This window comes from Mustela erminea, chromosome 17 (genome assembly GCF_009829155.1).
Source record: "Mustela erminea isolate mMusErm1 chromosome 17, mMusErm1.Pri, whole genome shotgun sequence".
Classification (NCBI taxonomy): Eukaryota; Metazoa; Chordata; class Mammalia; order Carnivora; family Mustelidae; genus Mustela; species Mustela erminea.
In genome coordinates, this window is record NC_045630.1 from 13,269,890 (window position 1) to 13,295,931 (window position 26,042).

General features: G+C 37.2%; 1 protein-coding gene across 1 annotated transcript in view; it reads right to left on the bottom strand.

Annotated features, from left to right (window-relative positions):
- Positions 1-435: 435 nt before the first annotated feature.
- The window catches only part of NSL1 (NSL1 component of MIS12 kinetochore complex), a 31,909-nt gene continuing 6,302 nt past the window's right edge, over positions 436-26,042 (bottom strand). Inside the window, exons 3-6 of the mRNA XM_032317025.1 lie at positions 24,656-24,786; positions 22,923-22,977; positions 3,169-3,236; positions 436-1,923 (exon numbers count right to left, since the gene is read on the bottom strand). Of these exons, the coding sequence (XP_032172916.1) occupies positions 1,645-1,923; positions 3,169-3,236; positions 22,923-22,977; positions 24,656-24,786 (533 nt within the window). The 3' untranslated portion in view covers positions 436-1,644. The remainder of the gene's footprint in view (positions 1,924-3,168; positions 3,237-22,922; positions 22,978-24,655; positions 24,787-26,042) is intronic.

Genomic DNA, 26,042 nt, shown 5'->3' on the forward strand with positions numbered 1-26,042 from the left:
ATCCAACATTATTAAGATTTTTGCCACATTTACTTAATCTATTCCTTTTTTTTTCCTTGCCGTCATATTTCAGAGCAAATCCAAGACATCGAGTCATTAAATTCTATGTCTCTCAATATGTATCTCAATATGTTTCTTAAAAAAGGAAGACATTTTCTTATATAATCACAAAGCAATTATCTAATCTAGGAGAATTTACAGTAAGTGTTTTGTTTATAGGCTGTTGAAATGAAACAACTCATACAGAATTTTATGCTATAAAAATATTATAAAATACTATAAAAAACATAGCACTGTATTACAATAACAATATTCTGTAGCTTCAAAACAATTTCAAAGGGAAATTTAGTATGTTCTGAAAGGCAGGATGTTTACCTATCATTCAACTAAAGCTGAGTTCAAGATGTTTCCAACAACTAAAAAATACACAGTATCAAGATTTCAGTCTTCATACATTATTTTAATTAAAAACACACTGCAATTACAAACATACAGATTTGAAATTGCAACATTAAAATACAGAATGTGATAAAGTGGCTTTGTAAATTTTGTGCACTGAGACAGACTTTGTCACATTTTCATTGATTGTTAAGACATAATAAATGAGAATTACAGATTTCCCAACATCATGATTAAATTCCTCTGCAAACGAATGAAGTTATAGGCATCAAAGGAGAAAAGTTAGATGGCCCTGCCTACACTGTATTAATGTGTGGAAGAGACAAAGTAAGAGCTATAATAAGCTAAAGTGAAATATTAGAGCTATAGGTGATACAGCTTTCTTTGCCTTCTACCAATAACATCCTTGATAATAAACAGCCATAAATATAAAAATAGTTCAGTATGATTGCAACTATATTTGTTCCACAACGACAACTTGTTAATTTTTAATCCAATATATATTTTTGAACTGCAATCATGTACAAAGATATAATAAAAAAAATTCTGAAGAGAAACCCTTAGTCCCAAGTCAAATAATATTTAAAAGTTGAAAGGCCTGTAGAAAATAAGTACGGACAAGAAACGTTGGCTACATGCCAATTTTTATTTCTAAGAGAAGTCTTATATAAAGAAGTCATCTTTGTCTTACAAAACAAAAACAAAAAAATTCTAAAAATAATACCACAAACCCAAATTAGCCAAACTTGGAGTAACAAAGTCAAAGCCAGTCTCCTCATCTGCGTATCAGTGTGATAAATCAAACTGCATCGGGGAAACAAACAAACAAACTTTATCTGCTCCTAGCTCCTAAACAGAACTGATGATTACTTTTAGCACTTAGAGACAACTGTGACACTGCTCTTCTTAAAAGAAAGATGTATACTAGAAATCCAATAGAACGTGTTACTAGTGATATTCCACAAAAGCTGTAAGGCAGCCAAGAGCTAATTACGTTTAAGGACTGTAGAAGCCTGCACTCTTAATGCCCACTGATGGGCTTTGTGCCAATATTCAAAAAATATACTTTTCATCTACCAGAGATGAAATGATGAGGAAATACAATTATTACATTATATCCTAGCATAAAGGAATCACTAGTTAAAGAGTTGTTTGCCTTTTTAAATGAAGTCCTGTCGAGGCATTAGGCTATAATCTAAATGTTGACAGTGTCGAATTTTAACTCTCAAGACAAACAAGAAGAGTTTATGTGTCAAGATTAATTCTCTTTGGCCGCAGTGGATACCATTTTCTCTGGGGACAGTCTTTAGGTCGCCTTCTTTTCAGGACCAGGTCAGTGGCTTTCCTGGTTGAAGTCTCTGTTGGTGTGGTTTCTATTTGTGTTATAAAGCTCTCAGGTTTAACATCTGGTTTCCTATAACAACCGGAAAAGACTTCTTGGTGGACCCTCTGGAGCTGGATAATAGGCTGCATCTTTAAAACTTGGGAAAATCCATCTCCTTGTTCAATTAATGCAGGCAAGGACTTAAACAAACAACAGTAATACATAGCATTAATCTCAGGTTGGAACACAAACACACAGAGACAGATACAATGCTCTAGAATTTCATTCTTCAGGTTAAGGCTTTTTCTAAGACCTAATTATTTGGGTCATGGATATTTGGCTTGACCTTAAAATACCAACATTAATTGAGGATTTTAAACAAAAACTAAAACTAAAAAGATACATTCTATTCCTACAATGCCTGGTAGTAAAATAAAACTTTGGCAGCTGGAAGTAACAGAATTTCAGAACTGAGGATTTATTGTCTAAAATTCCATATTTTAGGACAGAAGTATTTTAGAAATCTTGATCATCAAGAGCAAGAACCAGTACATTTTTCCTGTAAAGGGCCTTACATCTCTGTCACAGCTACTCAACTCTGCACTGTAATGTAAAGAAGCCACAGACAATAAATGAATGGAAACAGTTGTGTTCCAATGAAGTTTTATTTGCAAAGACAAGTGGCAAGGCTAGATTTTTGCCACCAGTTTGCCAACTCTTGATAAAGAAAATGCTTTTGGGTACCAGAAAATCATGGAATCAATACAAACCGCAAAAGAATGTTACAGAACATTATCAAAACATGGGAGATTCCAAAGAGTTTTGAAACAATTTTCATAAACTAGATATACAGATGTTTTCCTGTATGCATAAAATAAATGTCAAGAATATAAACAATTTTATTATAACAATATTAAGATATCCAAGTTGGATATGCAGCATAATATAGCAGTTAGGAATATATATATAGGCTCTGGAGCCAAATATCCAGGGGTTAGTCTTGACTCATTTATTTATTTGGGCAAGCAATAGCCTCTCTCTGTGCCTCAGTTTCTCAACTATAAAACAGGGAAATTAGCAGTTATCTATTTCATAGGATTACTGGAAGGTAACATATGTAAAGAAGATAAATGGTGCCTGATCCATAAATGCTCACTAAAAGTTAGGCAGTATTATTATCCAAAACTGTTTGATGGACTGCTAACTCTCAGAATTCAAAAATATGATCAATCTTCAAAGAAACCAGATATAAAACTGGCATATACTGGTGCCTACTAAATGTTAATTATTCTCAGTGTTACTGTCTCTTTAATAAATTCATTAAAAATCTACTTAAAAGACTACTGAGAATTCCTGTTACAATACACTAAATATATATCCATTTTTAAAGCAAATACCTAGCTACATTTTGTTCATTTTATAACTTTTCGGCATATAGCTTTTACCTTCATGGCTTCACTGATTTCCTTAGCTATTGTTTCTCCTCTGCATTTCAAATTTTCCACACGACAGGCTGCAAAGAAACCGCCAAATAGTATTTTAGGTTTTTTATCTAATATAAACTCATAAGAGACATAGATGTTATTTGGACAAAAATCTGTTAGGATTATCCACCTTAGCTCAATCTTTCTTAGACTACTTTGTAATCTATTAAAGTAAGTGTCCTATTAAATTTATTTAGATAAATAAAAAGGTCGTGGAAACGTTAGAACAGTAGAGTAAAACTAACAATTACGACAGGCAATAAGAGTTCTATTAGGAGCAGTCTTAGCACTGTGTGTAGCTGATAGCCCCGTATTTGTTCTATACGTATCTACACTGTGTTCAACATCCTCAAGTCCTGTCACCACATTTTAAATAAATATAGGCTAATATCTGATATCTGTATTCCTGAGTATTATATAAACAAAACATCTTTAAATTTGGAATATACAATATCACACTGCATCAGGGATACCTAAATGTTATTTCTGGGGGAAAAAAACCTGGATTAGACTGTCAGTAATATTAATTTTTCTTTCCTTCCTTCCTTGTTGCTTTACTGATTCCTAATACATTTTATTTCCTTCCAATCTTTGTTATAAATGTTCACGGCTACTTCACAACAGAACTGCATATTCAATGATATAATAAAATTATAATATATAATTTTATTCAAGGAATAAAAATGCTACTAAAACTCCAAGCAAAACTGGATAAGAAAAACCATTACTTGGGGTGCCTGGGTGGCTCAGTCGGTTAAGCGTCTCTCTTCACCTCAGGTCATAATCCCAGGGTTCTGGGACAGAGCCTCACATCGGGCTCCCTGCTCAGCGGGGAGTCTGCTTCTTCCTCTCCCTCTGCTGATCCCCCTACTTGTGCTCTCTCTCAAATAAAGAAATAAAATCTTGGGGCACCTGAGTGGCTCAGTGGGTTAAGGCCTCTGCCTTCGGCTCAGGTCATGATCTCAGGGTCCTGGGATAGAGCCCCACATAGGGCTCTCTGCTCAGCGGGGAGTCTGCTTCTCCCTCTCTCTCTCTGCCTGCCTCTCTGCCTGCTTATGATCTCTGTCTGTCAAATAAATAAATAAAATCTTAAAAAAAAAAAGAAATAAAATCTTTAAAAAATCATTCCCTTTTGAAATCATCTACAAATTAGTTTTAAGTAGAGTAGTTATCAGTAGAAATTACTTCAAATCTAAGCAGATACATAACCATGTTAGGAGAGCTACAGCCTTACTGCTTCAAGGAAGTGGCAAATAACCAAGCAAAAAATTTCTTTCATAGCTGCTGTTTTCCTTTTCTGACTTTCTTTAGGTCAAAAAAGTGAGAACACATGTAGAATAAAGGGGAAATGAATAGCAAAAGTAACTGGGAGAAAGAGGGTACTCAAAGAAAGAGAAAGGCAAAGGCAAAAGGATAGCCTCTGTAAAAGGGTTCTTAACCAGGGGCGCCTGGGTGGCTCAGTGGGTTAAGCCTCTGCCTTCAGCTCAGGTCATGATCTCCGGGTCCTGGGATCGAGCCCCGCATCGAACCCCGCATCAGGCTCTCTGCTCAGCAGGGAGCCTGCTTCCCCCTCTCTCTCTGCCTTCTTGTGATCTTTCTCTCTGTCAAATAAATAAACAAAATCTTAAAAAAAAAAGGGGGGGGTTCTTAACCATTTTTGCTACCAGAGACTTCTTTGGCAATTTGATGAAGCCTACAGATACCTTCTAAGAATAGTTCTAAATTTATTAGTTTTTTAATTGAGGTATAATTTACATATAGTGAAATGCAGATTCAAGTTTAACATTCAGTCACCTGTGATATATGCATACCATGCACAGGATACTTCCATCACCCTAGAAAGTTCTTTTGTGTCCCTTTCCCAATCAAACCTCTCTACAAGAAACAACCACTCATCTGATTTTTATCATTATAACACTGCTTTTGCTTACTCTAGAATTTCAGAATGTTTTTAAATTTCAAAATACAATTATTACAAAGTTTTGATAGGTAATACATGTGCTTATTAGTGGTTTAAATAACAAGATCAAATACCAGGTCTAATAATTACCATAATGTGAAAATAGTGAGCATAAACAATATTGTGAGGTAACTGCAACAACTGAAATTGAAAATGTCTATGGCTTTTGGGGCACCTAGTGGCTCAGTGGGTTAAAGCCTCTCTGCCTTTGGCTCAGGTCTTGGTCCCAGGGTCCTGGGATCGATCCCCGCATCGGGCTCTCTGCTTAGCGGGAAGCCTGCTTCCTCCTCTCTCTCCGCCTGCCTCTCTGCCTACTTGTGATCTCTATCTGTCAAATAAATAAATAAAATCTTAAAAAAAAAAACTATGGCTTTTAATAGCAAAAAAAATGTTTGCAGGTACTGCTAATACTACCACTGTGACCTACATTCCACACTGAAAGAAATGTTAAATCTCAGTTTGAGGCTAGTAAAAAATAATGTAATTTTTTTTTCTATCCAAATTCAAAATCCCCCTTTATTCTAAGGACCCTTACCTTAGAATAATACGCCAATTTCAATTCTTTTAAGATTTAGGGAGATTTCCCCAAAGTACTTAGGCAATTACTAAATTTCCTTCTGAGGTCGCCTGGGTGGTTTAGTTAAGCATCTGCCTTCGGGCTCTGTCCTGAGATCAAGCCCTACATGGGGCTCCCTGCTCAGGGAGAAGCCTGGTTCTACCTCTCCCACTCCCCCCCCAAACCCCTGCTTGTATTCCCTCTCGCTGTTTCTATCAAATAAATAATCTTTTTAAAATAAGTAAATAAATAAATTTCCTTCTGAGTATGACAATACATGATCCATCCGCTGGTACTCTTGTGGCAATCTGGCTTCTGGCCAGGCCCGCCTTTCAGTTCTCTCCCACCTGTGCGGGAGTTGCCCATTCTTCCAACATTGATTATATATTTTCCGTGGACTAGGCCCAGCACTAGGGACTCAGAGTAAGGAAAAACGATCTCTGCCTCTCAAGGAACTTTCAGGTTAGAAGATAAACACACAGAAACAAACCAGCACTCACTGAAAATCGGCTCAAACTTTTCCTGTGCAGCCTCACATTTCCATGATCCCTGCCACGAATTCTACCCTCTGCCTGAACTGCGCATTCCCGGGCTACAGACTGCCACTACAGTTCCAGTAGAATATCTGGAAGACTGCCCTGCACTGATTGGTTTATAACAGCTTCTCAACCCTATCAGTCTCAACTTCCTCCTTTAGAACATGTTTCGTAAAGTTCCCCTTACTATTCCAAAAAAATTCATAGATAATATTTCTGTAAATATAAATAGAAATACAAAGGATAAATGGACATTTATAATAAAATATTAATATGTTTAGTATGTTCATATCCACCACATCAGAAGACATAATGAAGTACTCAAATAACTATAACTATTATACTAAGTTTGGATTTAAGAAAATTTATATTAGAAGTCTTTCTACATAGAAAACAAAAGATCAGATAAACACAAATAAAATTAGTGTTTTATGAGAAATAACAGACTATACGATTTTAATATGGTTAGGAGGAAACAATGAACTATGAATAACATACTGAGACAAAGTATAGGCTGTTGAAACGGTAAAAATTAGAAGGTGCAATATTTCTATAAATGAAATGGCCTTATTAAAAATGCTATATCAAAATAATTCCCTAAATTATAATGAGAAGGTGTTAAAATTAAATCCTACTCTGAAATTCCACCATAATTCTGACTACATTTGTTATAAACATTTACTAGAAAGACTTGATGAGGAACATAGGATAGACTGGGCCAAAATGAGAATATGAGAAACTATAGAGGAGATACATGGTAGATCTTTATGGACAAATTCTGGATTGTAGATAGATCTCTGGGGATAGCTTTTGAGTAAGAATAAACACAGGGGCGCCTGGGTGGCTCAGTGGGTTAAAGCCTCTGGCTTCGGCTCAGGTCATGATCCCAGGGTCCTGAGATCAAGCCCCGCATCAGGCTCCCTGCTTCCCTTCCTCTCTTTCTGCCTGCCTCTCTGCCTACTTGTGATCTCTGTCAAATAAATAAATAAATAAATCTTGGGGTGCCTGGGTGGCTCAGTGGGTTGGGCCTCTCTGCCTTTGGCTCGGGTCATGATCTCGGGATCCTGGGATTGAGCCCCGTGTTGGGCTCCCTGTTCAGCGGGAAGCCTGCTTACCCCCCCCTCTCTCTCTCTGCCTGCCTCTCTGCCTACTGTAATCTCTGTCAAATAAATAAATAAAACCTTTATTAAAAGATGCTATTGGAAATGCCCCTAAATAATTCACTGTCCTTTGAAAAAAAAGGAGTATTAAAGTTGTAACTGAACCTAAAACATTTTCATAGACTGATAAAATTTAGCTCTAGTTGCAAAGATTCCTTTGTTTAGTTTGTTTCTTTTTAAAAGTATTATTTACTTTTCCTGCACACGTTGACTAACAGAGAAGAATATTTTAAGAAATATGATGACGTAAGTCAGAGTGGTTACCTCTGATACCCAGGGAGTACTAAACAGAAAGGAAGGTGAGGAAACTGCTTTGGGTACTGGAAATGTTACGTAGCACAGACTGTCCATAAAATCAGGAAGCAGGATAAATATGTGTTTGTTACATTTTCAGATAATATATTCAATATCTCTTTCTTTAAACTCAAATATTTTTAAATTTAAGGCAATGGGTCCAATTATTAATACATAATAAATATACTATTTTTCTTGTTTCTAGACTTTTGGGATACCTTCAGTTGTACTTACTGTATACATGAAAACATAATGGGCACATTATTTGAAAATATGACATACTGTTTACAAATAAGTTTATCCTATGTTTCCCAACCATGCAGACACTCAGCATATCCAGATCAAGGTGGCAGTTACGCATGTTTATGTGTATGAATGTGTATGAATTCATCAAGCTATGCACAGTCCATTATACCTCAATATATACACACATCCATACAACAATGAACAGAATCTTTTTAAACATCTACTCTAGAGGGATATGGTAATATATATTCTTCATTGTTACTGCATGATTTATAAAATAATCTGTCATCCAAGGGATTCTTAATTTTTGTAAAAATACGTGCTATTTTGAAAAAAAACTGTCCACAAACCCACACTAATGGACAACAATATCTGTTATCTCTTGTATAAGCAATGACAATGTAAAAGTGCCAAGAGTCGTTTATGTGCAGAATGGAGTTAGGTCCCAGGTTTGGATAATGATAAACATATTTTCACACATGAACTTCTGGTGGAATATTCTAAAGTTTTGCTGGACATAGAAGACATTTAGTGTTCCTGGCTCCTGACCACAAAATGTCAGCTGCACCCTCTCCATGACTGTGGTAATGAGAAACTTACCCCACTTTCTGAAAAGGGCCGCTAGGGGGCAGTACTGTCTCCAGTGAGAACCATGGTGTTATTCATCTATTAGCATTCCTTGGGAACAAGAACCTCATTCTCTTAACCTTGAACTCCCTAGTGTTGAACACAGTGCCTGACATGTAGAGCAGGTGCTCAAAATGTACGATGAAACAAGGCTATGACAAGAGTGCTGTGGAGGTACAAAGAAGGGTTAGGTCAATCCAACAGGGGAATTGAAAAAGAGTAGAGGTTTCACAGGTGTTATAAGAAAGTTTCCATAGAAGAGGATCTGATGCTGGATGGCTGGGGTGAGTGGGAATAGGAGGTAGATGGTAGAGGATGTGCTATACCAAAACAAGGGAATAAATCAAGAAAGAAGACAACACAGGAACCAGGAAATATGATTCAAAACAGAAGTGCAGGAAATTCCTAGGATGGTGAGGAAAGGAACGGATGGGACAGAAGCTTTGCAGCAGCCTAGACAGCAACCAGTCCAGATTAGACTAGGAAGACAAAAGCCTCCCAGAGGAATATCTCCAAGAAAAAGGAAAAGGTTTTAAAATTAATTTGATGGATAACCTTAAGTGTTTACCATACTGAGAGGAATTCTACAGTTCTATTAAAGAGTTTGGGAAAGAATTACTGATCAGACACAACAGCAAACAAAACAAACAGAAAAACAAAGCAATTATCATTCGAAAGGAGGATGGGAAGCTGTTCAAGAAAAATATACTCACAGTAATGATTACCTGACTTATACTGAAGAACATGTAGTCATAACAACATAAATACTAAATACTACTGGTTTTTTGACAAAAATGAGATATTAAAAGCAAATCTGATGAGTGCAGTTTATTTTGAAAAGAAAACAGAAGTACCGAGAAGAGAAACACAATGACATGACAGCTGTCTCTACTTAATCCCCTGACAGCCCACTCCTACAGTGGCAGGGATGGCATCCATTGCCAATCAATCTTGTGTAATAACCATTAGTAACCCTGTGAGGCAAGCAGGTTCCATCAGCCTCCTTTTACAGATAAGAAAACAGAAACTGTGAGAACTGAGAAATGATCTAGAATAGAAATAGAACCCACATTTCCTAGAATTCAAAGCATATGCTCTTTTATACTCTATATGTAACTTTCCAAAATACCCGGCTGTCCAGAATTATAAGAATTAAAGTTAACAAATGGTAAAAAGTTAGCTCCAATGTAATAAAAATCCCTTTGAAATAAAAATAAATTATGTCTGGTAAAAAACTGAAAATAGCACAATTCTAGATTTAACTCTGTTTTAACTATTAACATTATAGTATATTTTTAAAGTTACATGAATTAAATTTCTTTCATTGAAAACTAAGGAAAAGCAATGATTTTAGGGATAAAAGCAAGCACACAAAGATTTTAATAAGCACTAGAAGACGGGGGAAACACACACACAATTAAAAATGATCACTAAATATATGAATGTTGCCTCTAAAATGCATCAAAAAAGGCATTTTCCAATATTAATATCTGCTTAGAAAACTTCAAAATATATAAACTTTTCACTCCCTCACTCAAGATTATTTTAAATGAATTTCTCACTTCTTGTAACTAGTAAAAGAGCGTGTAAGTACTCCTGACATACAAACTTCTGACTAAAGAATGTATCACATGCAGACGGCTGGTCTCTGCCATGTTGGAGACTGCAGATGACCTTCTCTCCACAGCTTTCATGGGGACATCTCTGTGACTCCACTATCCTGTCACTGCAAAGGTATTTAGGGATCCAAACTGTTCCCTCTAACTCCTATTTAAGCATCTGTACTGGAACAAATGTGCATCTGAAACGTGATTTTCCTAGTATTTTTCAACGTAAAAGGGTAGTATTTCAGCTACATTATAGGAAAAATTGGTCTTTAAAGGGTAGCCTAGAAACTTACCCATTTATACTACTACTTGCAAATTTTTTCAGAGGGGAAATGCATTTCAAATTCTAAAGCTCAGACTGAATAAAAATTTTGAAACGTAACCATTTGTAAGTGAGTAACTACCTGTAAATATTCAGCCAGTGGCTGAAGCAAGTTGGCATTATTAAGAAAGAAGAGGAACTGTCCCCAAGTCTTCTGCTTGTAGGGTCAGCAAAAGAACTGGAAGTATCAAGTCTACTGTAGAGAAACTTAAAATAGCTCCTTGTCATCACTACATGTTTAGTGAAGGACAGGGGGAAAAGGGAGTCTCTTCAATTAACTTTAAGGAACTTTTCAAAAAAAGAAGACAATATAGAAGCAATTATTAGTTTTACTAATAGGATCACAAAAGGTTATAGCTGACAAATGAAAACTCATCTTACTGGTAGACAACTAATCAGAGGATTGCTGCAAGGATATTAAAAAAAAAAAAAAAGTTGCCTCTTAAAAATGTGGAAGTAGGCACCGTTGAGGACATTGCCTCCCCTAGGCACTTGCTTTCTAAAACATAGGGAAATGAAAAAGTGGAAATGAAAGATTGGGTAATCAACCTAGTTTTGCTTTCAGGTCACTGCACTGACTAAACTGGGAAACGAACTTCTAAAAGCGTGCACGAATGTAGACATTCAGCAAAAAAGCACTAACTGAGGGCTTCCTTTCTATTCCCAGTGTATTTTATGTGCATAAATGAGCAAGTGAGCATGCATTACCTAGGATGTCTGGCTTATACTGGTTGCTAAAGGGATGATTAAAGAAAGGCATGAATAAGAACCATGAACTGAAAAGTAGCACCCCTGGTGAAAATGAAACAAAAAACTAAGCAGTGATTTATGACTTTCCGGAAGGTAACCATTTGCTACAACTTAAACAGAGCTGTCGAACACACCTGCTAGGTCACAGATAATACATAATCTTGTATATCCACTCCCACTTGCACCTCACCAGCATCTTCCATACTGAAGAGTTGTATCTCTTTTAATGTACCATATATTTTCTTTTTTTTTTTTTAAAGATTTTATTTATTTATTTGACAGAGACAGATCACAAGTAGGCAGAGAGGCAGGCAGAGAGAGAGGAAGGGAAGCAGTCTCCCCACTGAGCAGAGAGCCCGATGTGGGACTCGATCCCAGGACCCTGAGATCATGACCCGAGCCAAAGGCAGTGGCTTAACCCACTGAGCCACCCAGGCGCCCCAAATGTACCATATCTTTTCAAACTCCTCGCCTGTGGTTGCTGGCCTGGGCCAAGGCTGTAACACTGTCCAATAATGTTCTTTCCTACCATTCCCTTTACTGTATCCTCAGTGGTCTTTTACTCCATAAATACTCAAGAACTATAAACACTCTCAACTTAGGAACCTTGGTCTAGCTCTACCCTAACTGAAAGGCTCTTCTTCTTGTCATAAGAGAAATTCCTTCTTGCTACTTTCCCAGAAAGTGCTTATCACTTAAACACATGACCCTACTCGGACTGTTTACTTTTATATTTGTTTATACTTTTCTGCTCACAACTAGAACATAAGCTCCACAGAGCTTGTTTGTGTTGCTCACCATTATATCCTCTATGAGGAGAACAGTTCTGCATACAGTGGACACCTGATAAGTATGCTGAGTGCATCGATGAGTAACAGCCCCTCAAAATGTCCTGAGATGGTGCTATATGCTGTGCACATATAATGCAAATACAAAGTAAAAAAGCTCATGGAGCTTTCAGTTTGGTGAGACCATAAACTAGGAAATACACAAATATGTTGTAATACGTGCTGAGGAAATAAGTATTATGATAGAGTACTGAGAAGGGGCTATTGTCATTAGGGTGGTTAGGGAAGATCTCTCTGAGGAGGTAGCATTTATTTATTTATTTATTTATAAAAGATTTTATTTGTTTATTTGACAGACAGAGATCACAAGTAGACAAAGAGGCAGGCAGAGAGAGAGAGAGAGGGAAGCAGGCTCCCCGCTGAGCAGAGAGCCCGACGTGGGACTCGATCCTAGGACCCTGAGATCATGACCTGAGCCGAAGGCAGTGGCTTAACCCACTGAGCCACCCAGGCGCCCCTATTTATTTATTTTTTGAAGATTTTATTTATTTATTTGACTAGCAGGGGTCGGGGGTATGGAGGAAGCAGGCTCTGTGCCGAGAAGAGAGCCTGATGCGGGGCTTGATCCCAGGACCCTGAGATCATGACCTGAGCTGAAAGCAGAGGCTTAATCCACTGAGCCACCCAGGCACCCCTCAGAAGGTATCATTTAAATGAGAGAAAAACTGAGAAGATGTCAACTTTAGAAGCACCAGGAAAAAGCATGTTTGAAAGTGAGGCACTTTCAAAAAACTGAAAGGTGGACCACAGGGCTCCGGCAAAAAGGAAAGTGACTAAAATGAATTTGGAGAGGTAGGTGGGGGCCAGACCATATACGGGAACATTAAGATGTTTGAGATGTAGGGTGCCTGGGTGGCTCAGTTGTTAAGCATCTGGTCTGCCTTCCGGCTCACATCATGCTCCAGGCGCAGATCATGATCTTGGGGTCCTGGGGCTCCCTGCTCTGCAGGAAACCTGCTTCTCCCTCTCCCCCTGCTTGTGTTCTCTCCATAAGTGTCTCTCTGTCAAATAAATAAAATCCTTAAAAAAAAAAAAGTGTTTGAAATGTAGTATATATATATAGATAGATAGATTACAGATGTCTTTTTCAATTGGAAGATTTTAGGATTTAAGCAGAGGAATGAAAACGGATTTATGTTTAAGAGTAGTTGGTCTTGGAAATTCACAAACTCCCCACCTTTGTCCAAAACATCATCTGATAAATATAGAAAATTAAAAAGCTATCCCAAAGCATATACAAAGGAAACATTTCTATGAACCATAAAAAATTAAAAGAGAAAAAACTGTAAGTCAGGCTGAAGTTGCAGATCTACCAGTAGGGAGATGGTAAGTAGGCAGTAGGTAACCAGGAATTTGCTTCTATAACATAAAAGGGGCCCACCCAAAGTACCCCAGAGGAGCAGGGAATGGGAAGAGTCAGCTTCACTGTCTGAAACCAAGGGCTGAGATAGAGTTTTCCTACCCTGAAAAGCAGGCTGGAAAAGACCTGCCAATAACAATGGCCAGAAGCTGAGGCATATATTAGAAATAATGGGAGGCAGGTAATGCCTCAAAGCCTGGTCCTGGACCAAGCCGTCTGCTGCCTTAATGACTAGATCCGCTCTCTCCTATATTATAGGGGAACAGAGGGGCCCCATGCTGCCAACTCTAAACTGGCTCTTTGCTGAGACTTTTTAAGGGCCAGATGAAAGGCAACCACAAAACTACTAAACAGGAAGGAGGGAAAGCAGTGACAAGAAAATAGGTGCATAAATAATCTTAGTGAAGGAAAAGTCTACAAATCAAAATTCTAAAATACAAGAGATCACAACCATGAAGGATAGCCAATATAACTAATGCCAAGGTGAGAATACTGCAGATGGCATAAAAATAGAGCAATCTAAGAACAATTTTAAAAGCTTAGGATCTTCTCATAGATGAAGGAAATCATAATAGCACAAAAGAAAAATAAATTATTATTATTTTTTAAAGATTTTGTTTATTTATTTGACAGACAGAGATCACAAGTAGGCAGAGAGGCAGACAGAGAAAGAGAGGAGGAAGCAGGCCTCCCTGCTGAGCAAAGAGCCCAATTCAGAGCCCGATGCAGAGCCCAACTCGGGCTCGATCCCAGGACCCTGGGATCATGACTTGAGCCGAAGGCAGAGGCTCTAACCCACTGAGCCACCCGGACACCCCAAGAAAAATAAATTATTAAATAAAAACAAGAATAATACAAAAATAGAAGAAATGATAAAGAAGCAAAGTTGAAAGATTAGGTTAAAGATTTTCTAGAAGATGGGAGTCCTCTGACTGAAAGTATACTTGGAGACATGAGTGGAAGATGGGAAGAAGTAGGATGCAAGCAAAACAAATAAAAAATCCCACTCCTCCCAAATGTACATAATCTATTTAAATAAAACTGTGTGTGTGCAAATCACAAAGAAATTGCCAACAAAATGCAGAGTTGAACTACTGTTACATTGTTGAGTGAAAAAGTCACAGAATGTGTTATGTAATAGTTACATAAAAAATAAACAACTTAAAATCCCCTGTGCCTGTCTGCTCACTTACAAATACAGTGATAAAGATCGAAAATCGGACATATCGAACTGGTTTTCTATTTGAAGGCGTGTGGGATCAGCAGACTTGGGAGGATTTGCATTTACTACTATATATACACCACTGGTTATTTAAAATTTCATATTAAACTTGCATTTACTATGAACAGAAAAATATAACAATTTAAAATACAAACACAGATCTATGGCAGTTGAATTGGAGGATTTCTACCATATCCTTAGGTTAAAAGAGTAAACTGCACATAATGTGAATACGTGAACCAATTTTCTGTAAAATAAATTACCCGGTAAATGTCCAGTACATATGTATTCCTGTATGATTATATAAATGGAGAAAGATGGATAAATGGATTTGTACCAGGTTAAGATTGGATTTGTACCAGGTTAAGATTGGATATCTAAAGGTGAATAGGAGAGAGAGAGGAAGTCAAAAACAAAAAGTATAAAATAGAATACTATCTTTGTTTTTTAAATGTATATGATCAATTTACATAAAATTGTATATTTTTTTCATAGATACTTCTTGAATGTACAACGTCAGATAATGAACTCAGAGAGTTAGCGTGGGATACACAAGTACAAAACAAAGTCCTTATTCATGGGCAGTTTAAAAATATGGTGGGGGGGTAAAGATGATAAAACAAACAGAAATTATATGTCTTAAGTGGTGAAAAAACAAAAGCAGATTAAGGGGACAGAGTATGACTAAAGGAGTCGGAAGGGAATGTGATAGAGGTTGTCAGGAAAAACCTCTCTGATGAGGTAACTTTGAACGGAGAGCTCAGTGAAGTGAGTCAGGCAGGTGGTTTCAGATAGGAACCAGGAACAGCAAGTGAGAAAGCCACAGGGCAAGTGTGCGTTTGGCCTGTCTTTGGGGAAACAGCAAGAAAGCTAGTGCATTTGCAGCACAATAAGGAAAGGTGAGAATGATAAGAGACCAAGGTCACAGATGAAATCCGAGAAGCAGCCAGGGATCAAGTCAGAAAGGATCTTGTAAACCAAGGGAAGGAGGATGGGGAGCCACTACAGGGCTTTAAGCAGGGGGTGAGATGATCTGATTATGTTTTGAAAGGGATTCTCTGGCGGCTGGGTGGAAAATTGGAATGGAAGGAAGGAGACCAGTGAGGTGACCATCGTAGAAATCCTGCCAGGAGAACATGCGTAAGAGGCAGTGATGGATTCAGTGGGACGTGGCTGAATTTGGAGTATGTTTGCAAAGTAAGGGGAGCAAGATTTGCAGGTGGACTGAAGGTGTAGAAATAAAGCAATAATCATGAGTATGTAAGTTCATGTACTGTATTTCTTATGCTTTTAACATTTTTAGAATGTGAATGTTTTTATACAATCAATAAAAATAAAATTATTTTCAATGTTAAAAAAATAAGAAACAAGTACACATAAAACACCCTGCTAGAAAACTAAAAATAAACATCTAGACACACTGTGGTAAAATTGCAGAGCATTAAGAATTACAGAGAAAATCAGGAGAGAAAAAGGGACTACGTATAAAAATGGCAGTTACACTCTCAGAAGACCTCTCATCAACAATGAATGTCAGGTATGCAGACTGGAAAGGGAGAAGTAAAACTACCTCTATTTGCAGATGATATGATACAATCTTTTATATAGAAAATTCTAAAGAATCCAATAAAAAACTATTAGAATAAATGAGCTCAGCAAGATCAATACATAAAAATCAATTCCATTCCATATAATAGCAATGACCACAGTGAAAATAAAACTTCTCAAAATTCCAATTACATTAGCATCAAAAGAATAAAATACTTGGGAATAAATGTAACAAAAGAAGTGCTAAAAACTAGAAAACTTTGTTGAAAGAAATCAAAGATCTAAATAAATGGAAAGGTGTTTGTTGTTCATGGACTGGAAAGCTTAACATTAAGTTAGCATTACTCCCAGAAAAATCTTCAATTTCAACACAATCCCTATCAAAATCCGAGCTGGCTTCTTTGCAGAATTGACAGACTGATTCTAAAATTCATATGGAAATTTAAGGGAGCCAGGAATGCCAAACATTCTTGAAAAAGCACCAAGTTGGAGGCCTTGTATGCTCTGATTTCAAAACTTACTGCAAAACTTTAATAATCAAAACAGTGTGGTACTGGCCCAAGGACAGATCTACAGATCAATGAAATAGAACTGTAGGACCAGAAATAAATCTGCACATTACAGTTAACTCACTTCTAACAAGGTTGCCAGTACAATTCACCAAAGTAAAAAATAATCTTTTCAACAAATGGTGCTATAAACAATTTAGATATACATAAAAGAACGAAGTTGGAGTCCTACCTCACACCATACACAAAAATTAACTCAAAATGGATCAAAGACTAAATGTAAGAACTAAAACTATAAAACTCTTAGAAACAAATCTTCATGACCTTGTATTAGGTAATGGTTTCTGAGATAGGACATCAAATATGTAAACAATCAAAGGAAAAAAGTAAATAAATTGGACTTATCAAAATTTAAAACTTTTGTACTTCAAAGAAAACCATCAAGAAAGTGAAAGACAACATAAAGACAAAGGAGAAAATATTTGTAAATCATGTATCTGATAATGGACTGATTTCCAGAATATAAAAAGAATAATTACAACTCAACAATAAAAAGATAAAGAGGGGTGCCTGGGTGGCTCAGTGGGCTAAGCTTCTGCTTTCAGCTTAGGTCATGATCTCGGGGTCCTGGGATTGAGCCGGCTTCGGTCTCCCTGCTCAGCAGGGAGCCTGCTTCCCTCTCTCTCTCTGCCTGCTGCTCTGCCTACTTGTGATCTCTCTCTGTCAAATAAAAACATAAAATCTTAAAAAAGGGGAGCCTGGGTGGCTCAGTGGGTTGAGCCTCTGCCTTCGGCTCGGGTCATGATCTCAGGGTCCTGGGATCGAGTCCCGCATCGGGCTCTCTGCTCATCGAAGAGCCTGCTTCCCCCCGACCCCCCCCACCTGCCTTGCCTCTCTGACTACTTGTGATTTCTCTCTCTGTGTGTCAAATAAATAAATAAAATATTTTTAAAAAATCTTAAAAAATAAAAAGATAAATAATCCAATTTAAAAATAGTCAAAGCAGGGGCGCCTTGGTGGCTCAGTGGGTTAAAAGCCTCTGCCTTCAGCTCTGGTCATGATCCCAGAGTCCTGGGATCAAGCCCCCCATCGGGCTCTCTGCTCAGTGGGGAGCCTGCTTCCTCCACTCTCTCTCTGCCTGTCTCTCTGCTTGCTTGTGATCTCTATCTGTTAAATAAATAAATAAATAAATAAATAAATAAATAATCTTTAAAAAAAAAAAAAAATGGTCAAAGCATATGAATAGACATTTCTCCAAAGATAAACTAACGACCGATAAACACAAGAAAAGATGCTCATTGTTAATCAGAAGAGAAGTGCCAATCAAAATCACAGTAAGATAACACTTCCCACCCATTAGAATGGCCATAAAAAGAAAGACAAATATAACAAGATTTGGTGAGGCTGTAGAGCAAATGGAACCCTCACACTCTCCTGGTAGTAATGTGAATGGTACAGCCGCCTTGGAAAACAGTTCAGCAGTTCCTCAAAAAGCTCAACTAGAGTTGGGGCACCTGAGTGGCTCAGTCGGTTAAGCAACCCACTCTTGATTTCTGCTGAGGTCATGATCTCAGGGTTATGAGATGGAGCCCCCAAGTACGGATCCATGCTCAGGGTAGAGTCTACTTGAGACTCTCCTCTCTCCCTCTCCCTCTGCCCCCACCACAGGTCACACGTTCTGTATCTAGATAATTAAATACAATCTTAAAAAAAATAAGGGAGAGGGTGTCTGGGTGGCTCAGTCAGTTAAGCATCTACCTTTGGCGCAGGTTATGATATCAGAGTCCTGGAATGGAGCCCCACATCAGGCTCTCAGTTCAGTAGGGGGTCTGCTCTCTCTCTCTCAAATGAGTAAGTCTTTAAAAAAAAAAAATCTAAACTAGAGTTACCATATAATCCAGCAATCCCATTCTTAGTTACAAATACTCAAGAGAACTGAAAACATGTCCACACAAAACTTGTACATAAATGTTCACAGCAGCATTATGCATAATAGTCAAACATGGAAACAACTCAGAAATGTCTCTACACTGGGGATGCCTGGCTGGCTCAGTCAGTAGAGCATATGACTCTTGATCTTACGGTCATGAGTTCAAGCCCCACACTGGGCACAGGGCCTACTTTAAAAAAAAAAAAAAAGTATCTACACTGATGAATGGATAAATGGAAAGTATATACATAAAAGGGAGTATTATTTGGTGATGAAAAGAAATGAAGCAGTGGGGGCGCCTGGGTGGCTCAGCGGGTTAAAGCCTCTGCCTTCGGCTCGGGTCATGATCCCAGGGTTCTGGGATCGAGCCCCGCATCGGGCTCTCTGCTCAGCAGGAGCCTGCTTCCTCCTCTCTCTCTCTCTCTCTCTCTCTCTGCCTACTTGTGATCTCTGTCTGTCAAATAAATAAATAAAACCTTAAAAAAAAAAAAAGAAATGAAGCAGTGATACGTGCTACAACATGGATGGACCTCAAAAACACTATGCTAATTAAAAGCCATTCATTCTTTTTTTTTTAATTAATTTTGAAAAAATATTTTATTTATTTATTTGACACAGAGAGAGAGTATAAGCAGGGGGAACAGCAGGCAGACAGAGAGGGAGAAAGAGACTCCCCGCTGAGCAGGGAGCCCAATGCAGGACTCGATCCCAGGATCCTGAGATCACTATCTGAGCCAAAGGTAGCCACTTAACTGATTGAGCCACCTAGGCACCCAATTTTTTTTAAAACTAAATTCAATTAGTTAACATATAATGTATGATTTGTTTCAGAGGTACAGGTCATGATCCATCGGTCTCATGTGATACCCAGTGATCATTACAACACATACCTTCCCCAAGGTCTACCAGCCAGTTACCCCATCCCCCCCTCCCCTCCAGCAACCCTCAATTTGTTTCCTAAAACTAAGAGTCTCTTATGATTTGTCTCCCTCTCTGGTTTCATCTTGTTTCATTCTTACAGGACAACATACTGCATGATTCCATTTATATAAAATGTCCAGAACAGTCAAATCTATAGACAGTAAGCAGATTAGTGGTTGCCTAGGGCCAGGGGAGAGAGGGAAAGGACTAGGGGAGAATGGCTAAGGAGTATGAGACTTCTTTTTGAAGTGATGGAAATGTTTAAAAATTTATTTTGGTGATGGCTGTATAACTGTGATTATACTGAAAGCCTGTCAGTAACAAATGTTGGCAAAATATGGGAAAGCAAGAACTTTCAAACACTGCTGGTGGGAATGTAAACTGATACAACTACTTTGGACAGGCAGTAAAGTTCATATGTAATAGAACGTTACTGAATAGTAACAGTTCAAATGTAATAGCTGAATAGAAACAAACCTTATGACCTAGAAATTCTGCTTCCAGAAATGTACTCCAGAAAATCTGTGGCATATTTACACTATACAAGGAAACAGTTATAAGAATGTTCATTGTAATACTATTTATAATAGCAAAAAAAGAAATAATCTAAGTGTCTTGCAACAGAGGAATGGATAAACAGTGGTTTATTCATATTCTGGAATACTATATATTAGCTCAATGCACAGAAAGCTTTGTGTATATACAGTGTCAAGGGGGGAAAAGTTGCAGAATATGATCAGTATGATACAATTTATATAAAAATCTAAATAATGAATGCCATACATTATTTCTGGTTACATGTCTATAGAGTAAAAGTAACATGGACAGTAAGAATCCACTCAGCTTGAAGATAGTGATTACTTCTGCAGTAAGAGAGAATAGAATAGAATAGTAAAAGAGTACAGAGAAGTTTTCAAGTGCATCCACAGGTTCCTAAAAAGGTCTGAAACAAATTTGGCAAAAATGTGAATAGCCCTTAAACATGGGTGGTAGCAACAAAGATGTCCATTATGTTATACTCCATATTTTCTATATGCTTGAAATATTTCAAAGAACTTTTAAAAAATCAACTCTGCCCAATATACATATACAATGGAATGGGGAAAAAACAAGAGTGAACCAGGAAGGCCTTCTAGAAAGTATGTGCAGAAATCCTGACTAAAATGATGATGACCTAGATTAGAAGTGATAATAGCAGGATGGAGAGAAACAGATGAACGTGAGATTTTCAAAGGAATCATTTGTAGTTTATTGATGGACTGGATATGAAGAGTTCAGGGAAGGAAAGGCTGACACCAAAGCAAAAATGCAGATGAAGGTACCATTTACTCAGGGAAAACTGGGAAAAGAACCAGTTAAGGGCATGAAAGAATTGTTTTATGTTCATCTCTTACACTCAAACATAAGCTCTTCATAGGAGAATCTGTCTTCTTTAACTACGTATACCTCAAAGTACTTAATGTGACTGCCAAATTAATGTTACACACATTGGCTTTTTGAAAACCAGAAAAACTTCTTTTAAAAATGTCAGCTTTCAAATAAATTTGATATCACTTAATATTCTAATAACAAGAAAAAATTTTCAAGAAGTTCCCACAAAAACTTTCCCATGCAGATTATTCAGACTTTTAGGTTCCATACAAATGTACGCTTTCTATTTTTCTAAGCCACTTTAGTTAATTTTGTATGATTTTATCAGTTAGATGTATTACAAGTGAAGCAGTATTATAAGGGATGTTGTTGTAAATGAGATAGCATTTACCAAAAGGTTATTATTTTTTTAGTTTATTTATTTATTTGAAAGAGAGAGAGGGGACCTTAAAGATCATTAAAGTAAATTTGTTTTCCCTCCTAAGATTCAAAAGTTTACAAGTTTCTTTAGAGGATAATTATACCTAAAAAGTAATACTTGAGGCAGGGGCGCCTGGCTGGCTCAGTTGTAGAGCATGTGACTCTTGATCTCTGGATCATGAATTCATGCCCCACACTGGGTATAGAGTTTACACACAAAAAAAAAAGAAAGAAAGAAAGAAAAGAAAAGTAATACTTGGGTAATTATGATACCACAAGTTTCAACTGTTATCTTCATATTGCTCAAAATCAAAACAAGTCTATGTCAACTACTGCATTTTGGCAACTTCCCCTTTTTAGTGGGCCTAGGTCAATTTTTATTTGTCAAACAGAGTGAATGCTGTGATTTTAACAAATTTCTGAGTATCTATACACTTGTACATCCCCCTCTTGGTTTATCCCTATTGGCCCCGGGAGATTTAGGAGGGGCAGGGGACATGTTAGAAAGTAGTGCACAATTTGACAAAGATAAAGTACACAAAACCATAAGTATAAGTAGACCATACAAACAAATCAAGGTTTTAACTGTTCTTCGAAAAGTTCAGAAATGGTACTTAAAAAAAGGAGGGGGGGTGCACCAGGGTGTCTCAATCAGTTAAACACCTGAGTCTTGATTTCAGCTCAGGTCATGGTCTCAGGGTTGCAGGACTGAGTTCCACATCAGGTTCCGTGCTCAGCACGGAATGTGCTTGTCCCTCTCCATTAGCTCCTCCCTGGCTTGCACTGCACATGTGTGCTCTCACTCTTTCTGATAAACAAATTAATACAATCTTAAAAAGAAAGAAAGAAAGAAAGAAAGAAATGGTATTTTTGAATGCCAAGGAACACCAAAAGACCTGTTGGGAAAATTGTTACGAATTTTTAAATGTGTGAATAGAGTCATTTAAAAATATATATGATCCACAATGCATCCATAATGCAAATTCTGTTGCTAGATTTATGTAAGATTTATCAATTTTATTTCTCTGAGTTTTAAAGGATGCATCTAAATGGAAACAGAATTGAGTTGAAAGGTTTATCAAGCATGCATATCTATTCTTAAGCTCAACAATATATTTTTACTGGATTTTATTTTGCAAACATTGAGAAACCAATGACGGTTATCACACTGGGGAGTGACACCATGAATGCTTTTAACGGTATAACTTAGGCCGTAATACAAAGCATGGACAGTATAGTAGCAGTGAGAAATGGGACGGTACTATAACAGAAGTTAGAGACTGAGATGTTGTAATAGTCCATGTCAAGGGAGAGCTTTATAAAAGTCCAGATTCCTAGGACCTACTTCTGGAGATTACTGAGTCAGTACATATAGAGCCACATTTTTATAATCTTAGAGAAGAGCTAAACACAGTAATAAGTTAGAGCGTTGAAGGGATCCTTCACACTGACACCTTTAAGAGTATTAGGAACTCATAAAAATTACAAGCTGATGCTTCACTTTTACCACAAATGAGCAATGACTCACCTGGATCAGGGTCATATTTGAGGTCCAGTGGATGTACAACAGGGTAGTACTGCTTCTAAACACAATATAAAGTAAAACAGATTTAATCACTTAATCCTTCTTATAAACATTTCCTTCCCTGGGAAAGGCTGACATGGAATAAGATCTACAATTTAGCAAAAAGAAAGAGTAAAATGTTCCTTACTCCTGCCCAAAGCCAGCAGGAGCCAAAAATGTTTTCTAAAAGGGCTGCCTTTAGTATCCTCATCCCATCAATCCATTTTGCGTCCATTTTTAAACATCCACAACAGTACCTCACCTGGGCCTGCCAGTCTTCTTTCTTTTATGCAATACTCATAACCAGTTAAGTTTTTTTTTTCCAGGAAGGAAGGGGGTAATAACAGAAAAGAAATACATTTTGAATGTTTTTCTTAGGGAAGCTTTAAAAAGCAAGGCTGACATCAAAAGAAATGAAATCTTGCCATTTGCGACAACATGGATGGAACTAGAGCGTATCAAGCTTAGCGAAATAAGTCAAGTGGAGAAAGACAACTATCATATGATCTCCCTGATATGAGGAAGTGGTGATGCAACATGGGGGCTTAAGTGGGTAGGAGAAGAATCAATGAAACAAGATGGAATTGGGAGGGAGACAAACCATAATCTCACAAAACAAACTGAGGGCTGCTGGGGAGAGGGGGGTTGGGAGAAGGGGTGGGATTATGGACATTGGGGAGGGTATGTGCTTTGGTGAGTGCTGTGAAGTGTGTAAACCTGGTGATTCACAGACCTGTACCCCTGGGGATAAAAATATATGTTTATAAAAAATAAAAAATTAAAAAAAAAAAAAAAAAGCAAGGCTGAGTGGGAGAGGATAGAGTAGGGTATTTTTTTGAAAATGCTTTGGAATAAAAAAAAGAAAAGAAAAATTCTTATATTTTTTTCTCACAGAACAATGCCTGCACTGTCTAAAACAATTCCTGACAAAAAGCAACTGGAAGATTTAAATGTGAAAGTATGCTAATTTCAAAAATTAATGATAAGTAGTATAACATAATTTAAAGCAACATGTGTTTCTTGCTCCAGAGGCAGTGCCATTCCCAGCAAACCTACTCCCACACCATCATGACTTTTGGAGCAAAACAAATTACACACAATTTATAAAGCAAATTTCAGTGTTATGACAGGTATTCAACCTTCATCATCAATTTAAGCTAAAGAGGCCTTCCAGAATTTATAAACATATACAAATCATGTGCCAAACACAAATGACACAAAGAAAGAAAAGGCTTAACAGATAAATTTATTGAGGCGCCTGGATGGCTCAGTCAGTTAAGTGTCTGACTTTTGGTTCTGGCTCAGGTCATGATCTCAGAGGTTGTGAGACTGAGCCCCAGGTCAAGCTCTGCACTTAGCAGGGAGTCTGCTTAAAGATTCTCTCCCGCTACCCCACCTCAAATAAATAAAATATTTAAAAAAAAAAAAAAAAAAGATAAATTTATTTTTCTTTCCTGTCTCAGAATTATAAAGTTAGTCTTCTTTCCTCAAATTATATTTTAAAATCATCTTTGTTCAAAATCTAGTATAACTTAGAACTGGAAAAAAAATCTTACGAGACAAACAGTAGTAATTGAGTAAGAAAAGACAAAGAAAACAAAATGTCATGTGTGTCCACCTAGACCTCATACTTTAACTTTTTTATAGTAAAACAGACATAAAACAAAGCTTATTATCTCAAAGATAAATCATCTTACCAGAATTTCTTGTTTTGCTTTTATGGTTTTGACGACACATTCAAGGATCTTTCTAGGATACTGCTTACGTTTTGTGGCTATATCTACTATGATTTCATCAAACTGATCTTCAAGTACTTTGATATCAGAATCTATTTCAAGAGACAAACAGTATCAAAAATTTCTTAAAACACATTGCTTATATTCTATATAGAAATGTAACAATCTAAATTCAGAAAATACAAAATAATTGAAAACAAATTATGTAAGTTAATGGGACCCCCCCTTTGGTGATTAATTCATTTATTTACTCACCTAAATCAGAAAAATACAAAGGTGAATATAACACGATCCTGCTTTCTAAGAGCCTGGAAGAAACATAACTGCAAAACAACTTGATAAATGCAATTGAGGTCTGAACAAAATGCTATACAGACACAGAATAAGAGAACACTAACTCTGCCTGGGGAGAGTTAGTGTTAACTCCCCAGGCAGAGTTAGTGTTCTCTTATTCTGTGTCTTTAACTTTATTAACTTTAATAAATTCTGTGTCTTTAACTTTTTAACTTTATTCTGTGTCTTTAACTTTAAACAGAAAGCAACATTTGAGCTAAGGCTTGAAATATAAATGTAAATCCATTGGATTAAAAAAAGGTGGGACAAAAAATAACAGGAGGAAGCACCTTAGGCAGAGCAAACTGTATTTGCAAGATCACAGAGGTTTTGGGAAACTTTGTTCTAAAACTAAAAGTTCTAATTGGCTGCAGGACAAAGTGTAAGGAAAGAAGGATGATAAAATATAAAAGAACTAGACTGTAAAGGGCATTTAATGTTAGAGTTTCCAACATGTTTTGACTTTATTCTGTGCTGCACCGAAGCTGTGACAGTAGCAGGCAGAAAAGCGAAATCTGAAATAGACACAAATGGATAAATAGTAGGAAAAAGTAAGAGACACAGTGACTTTATACTTTGATGTAACTAAAACTCCTATCTGTTGCTTTCCTGTTTTAATAGTGAATCTCAAACTTCAGCAAAATAACTACGTGGGGAACTTGTCAGAAGTGCAGAAATTTTGATTCAACAGAGGCCTCTGGAATGGGGCCTCAAAATTAAGCACTCTAGATGAAATGAATGCAGGTGGTACATCAACCTTATTTTGAAAGTCGTCTTGAAGAGTAAGTAGTTAAAAGTACTAAAGAACAGGGTGCCTGGGTGGCTCAGTCGATGACAGGTCCGTCATGATCTCAGGATCCTAGGATCCAGCCCGAGTGCCTCCTTGCTCAGGGGCGAGTCTCTGCCCCCCACAAAAAACCTTCTTCTTACATGTGCATTCACACCCTCACTCGCTCTCAAATAAATAAATCTCCAAACAAAACTAAACTAAACTAAAGAGCTAGGTCATTGGTTT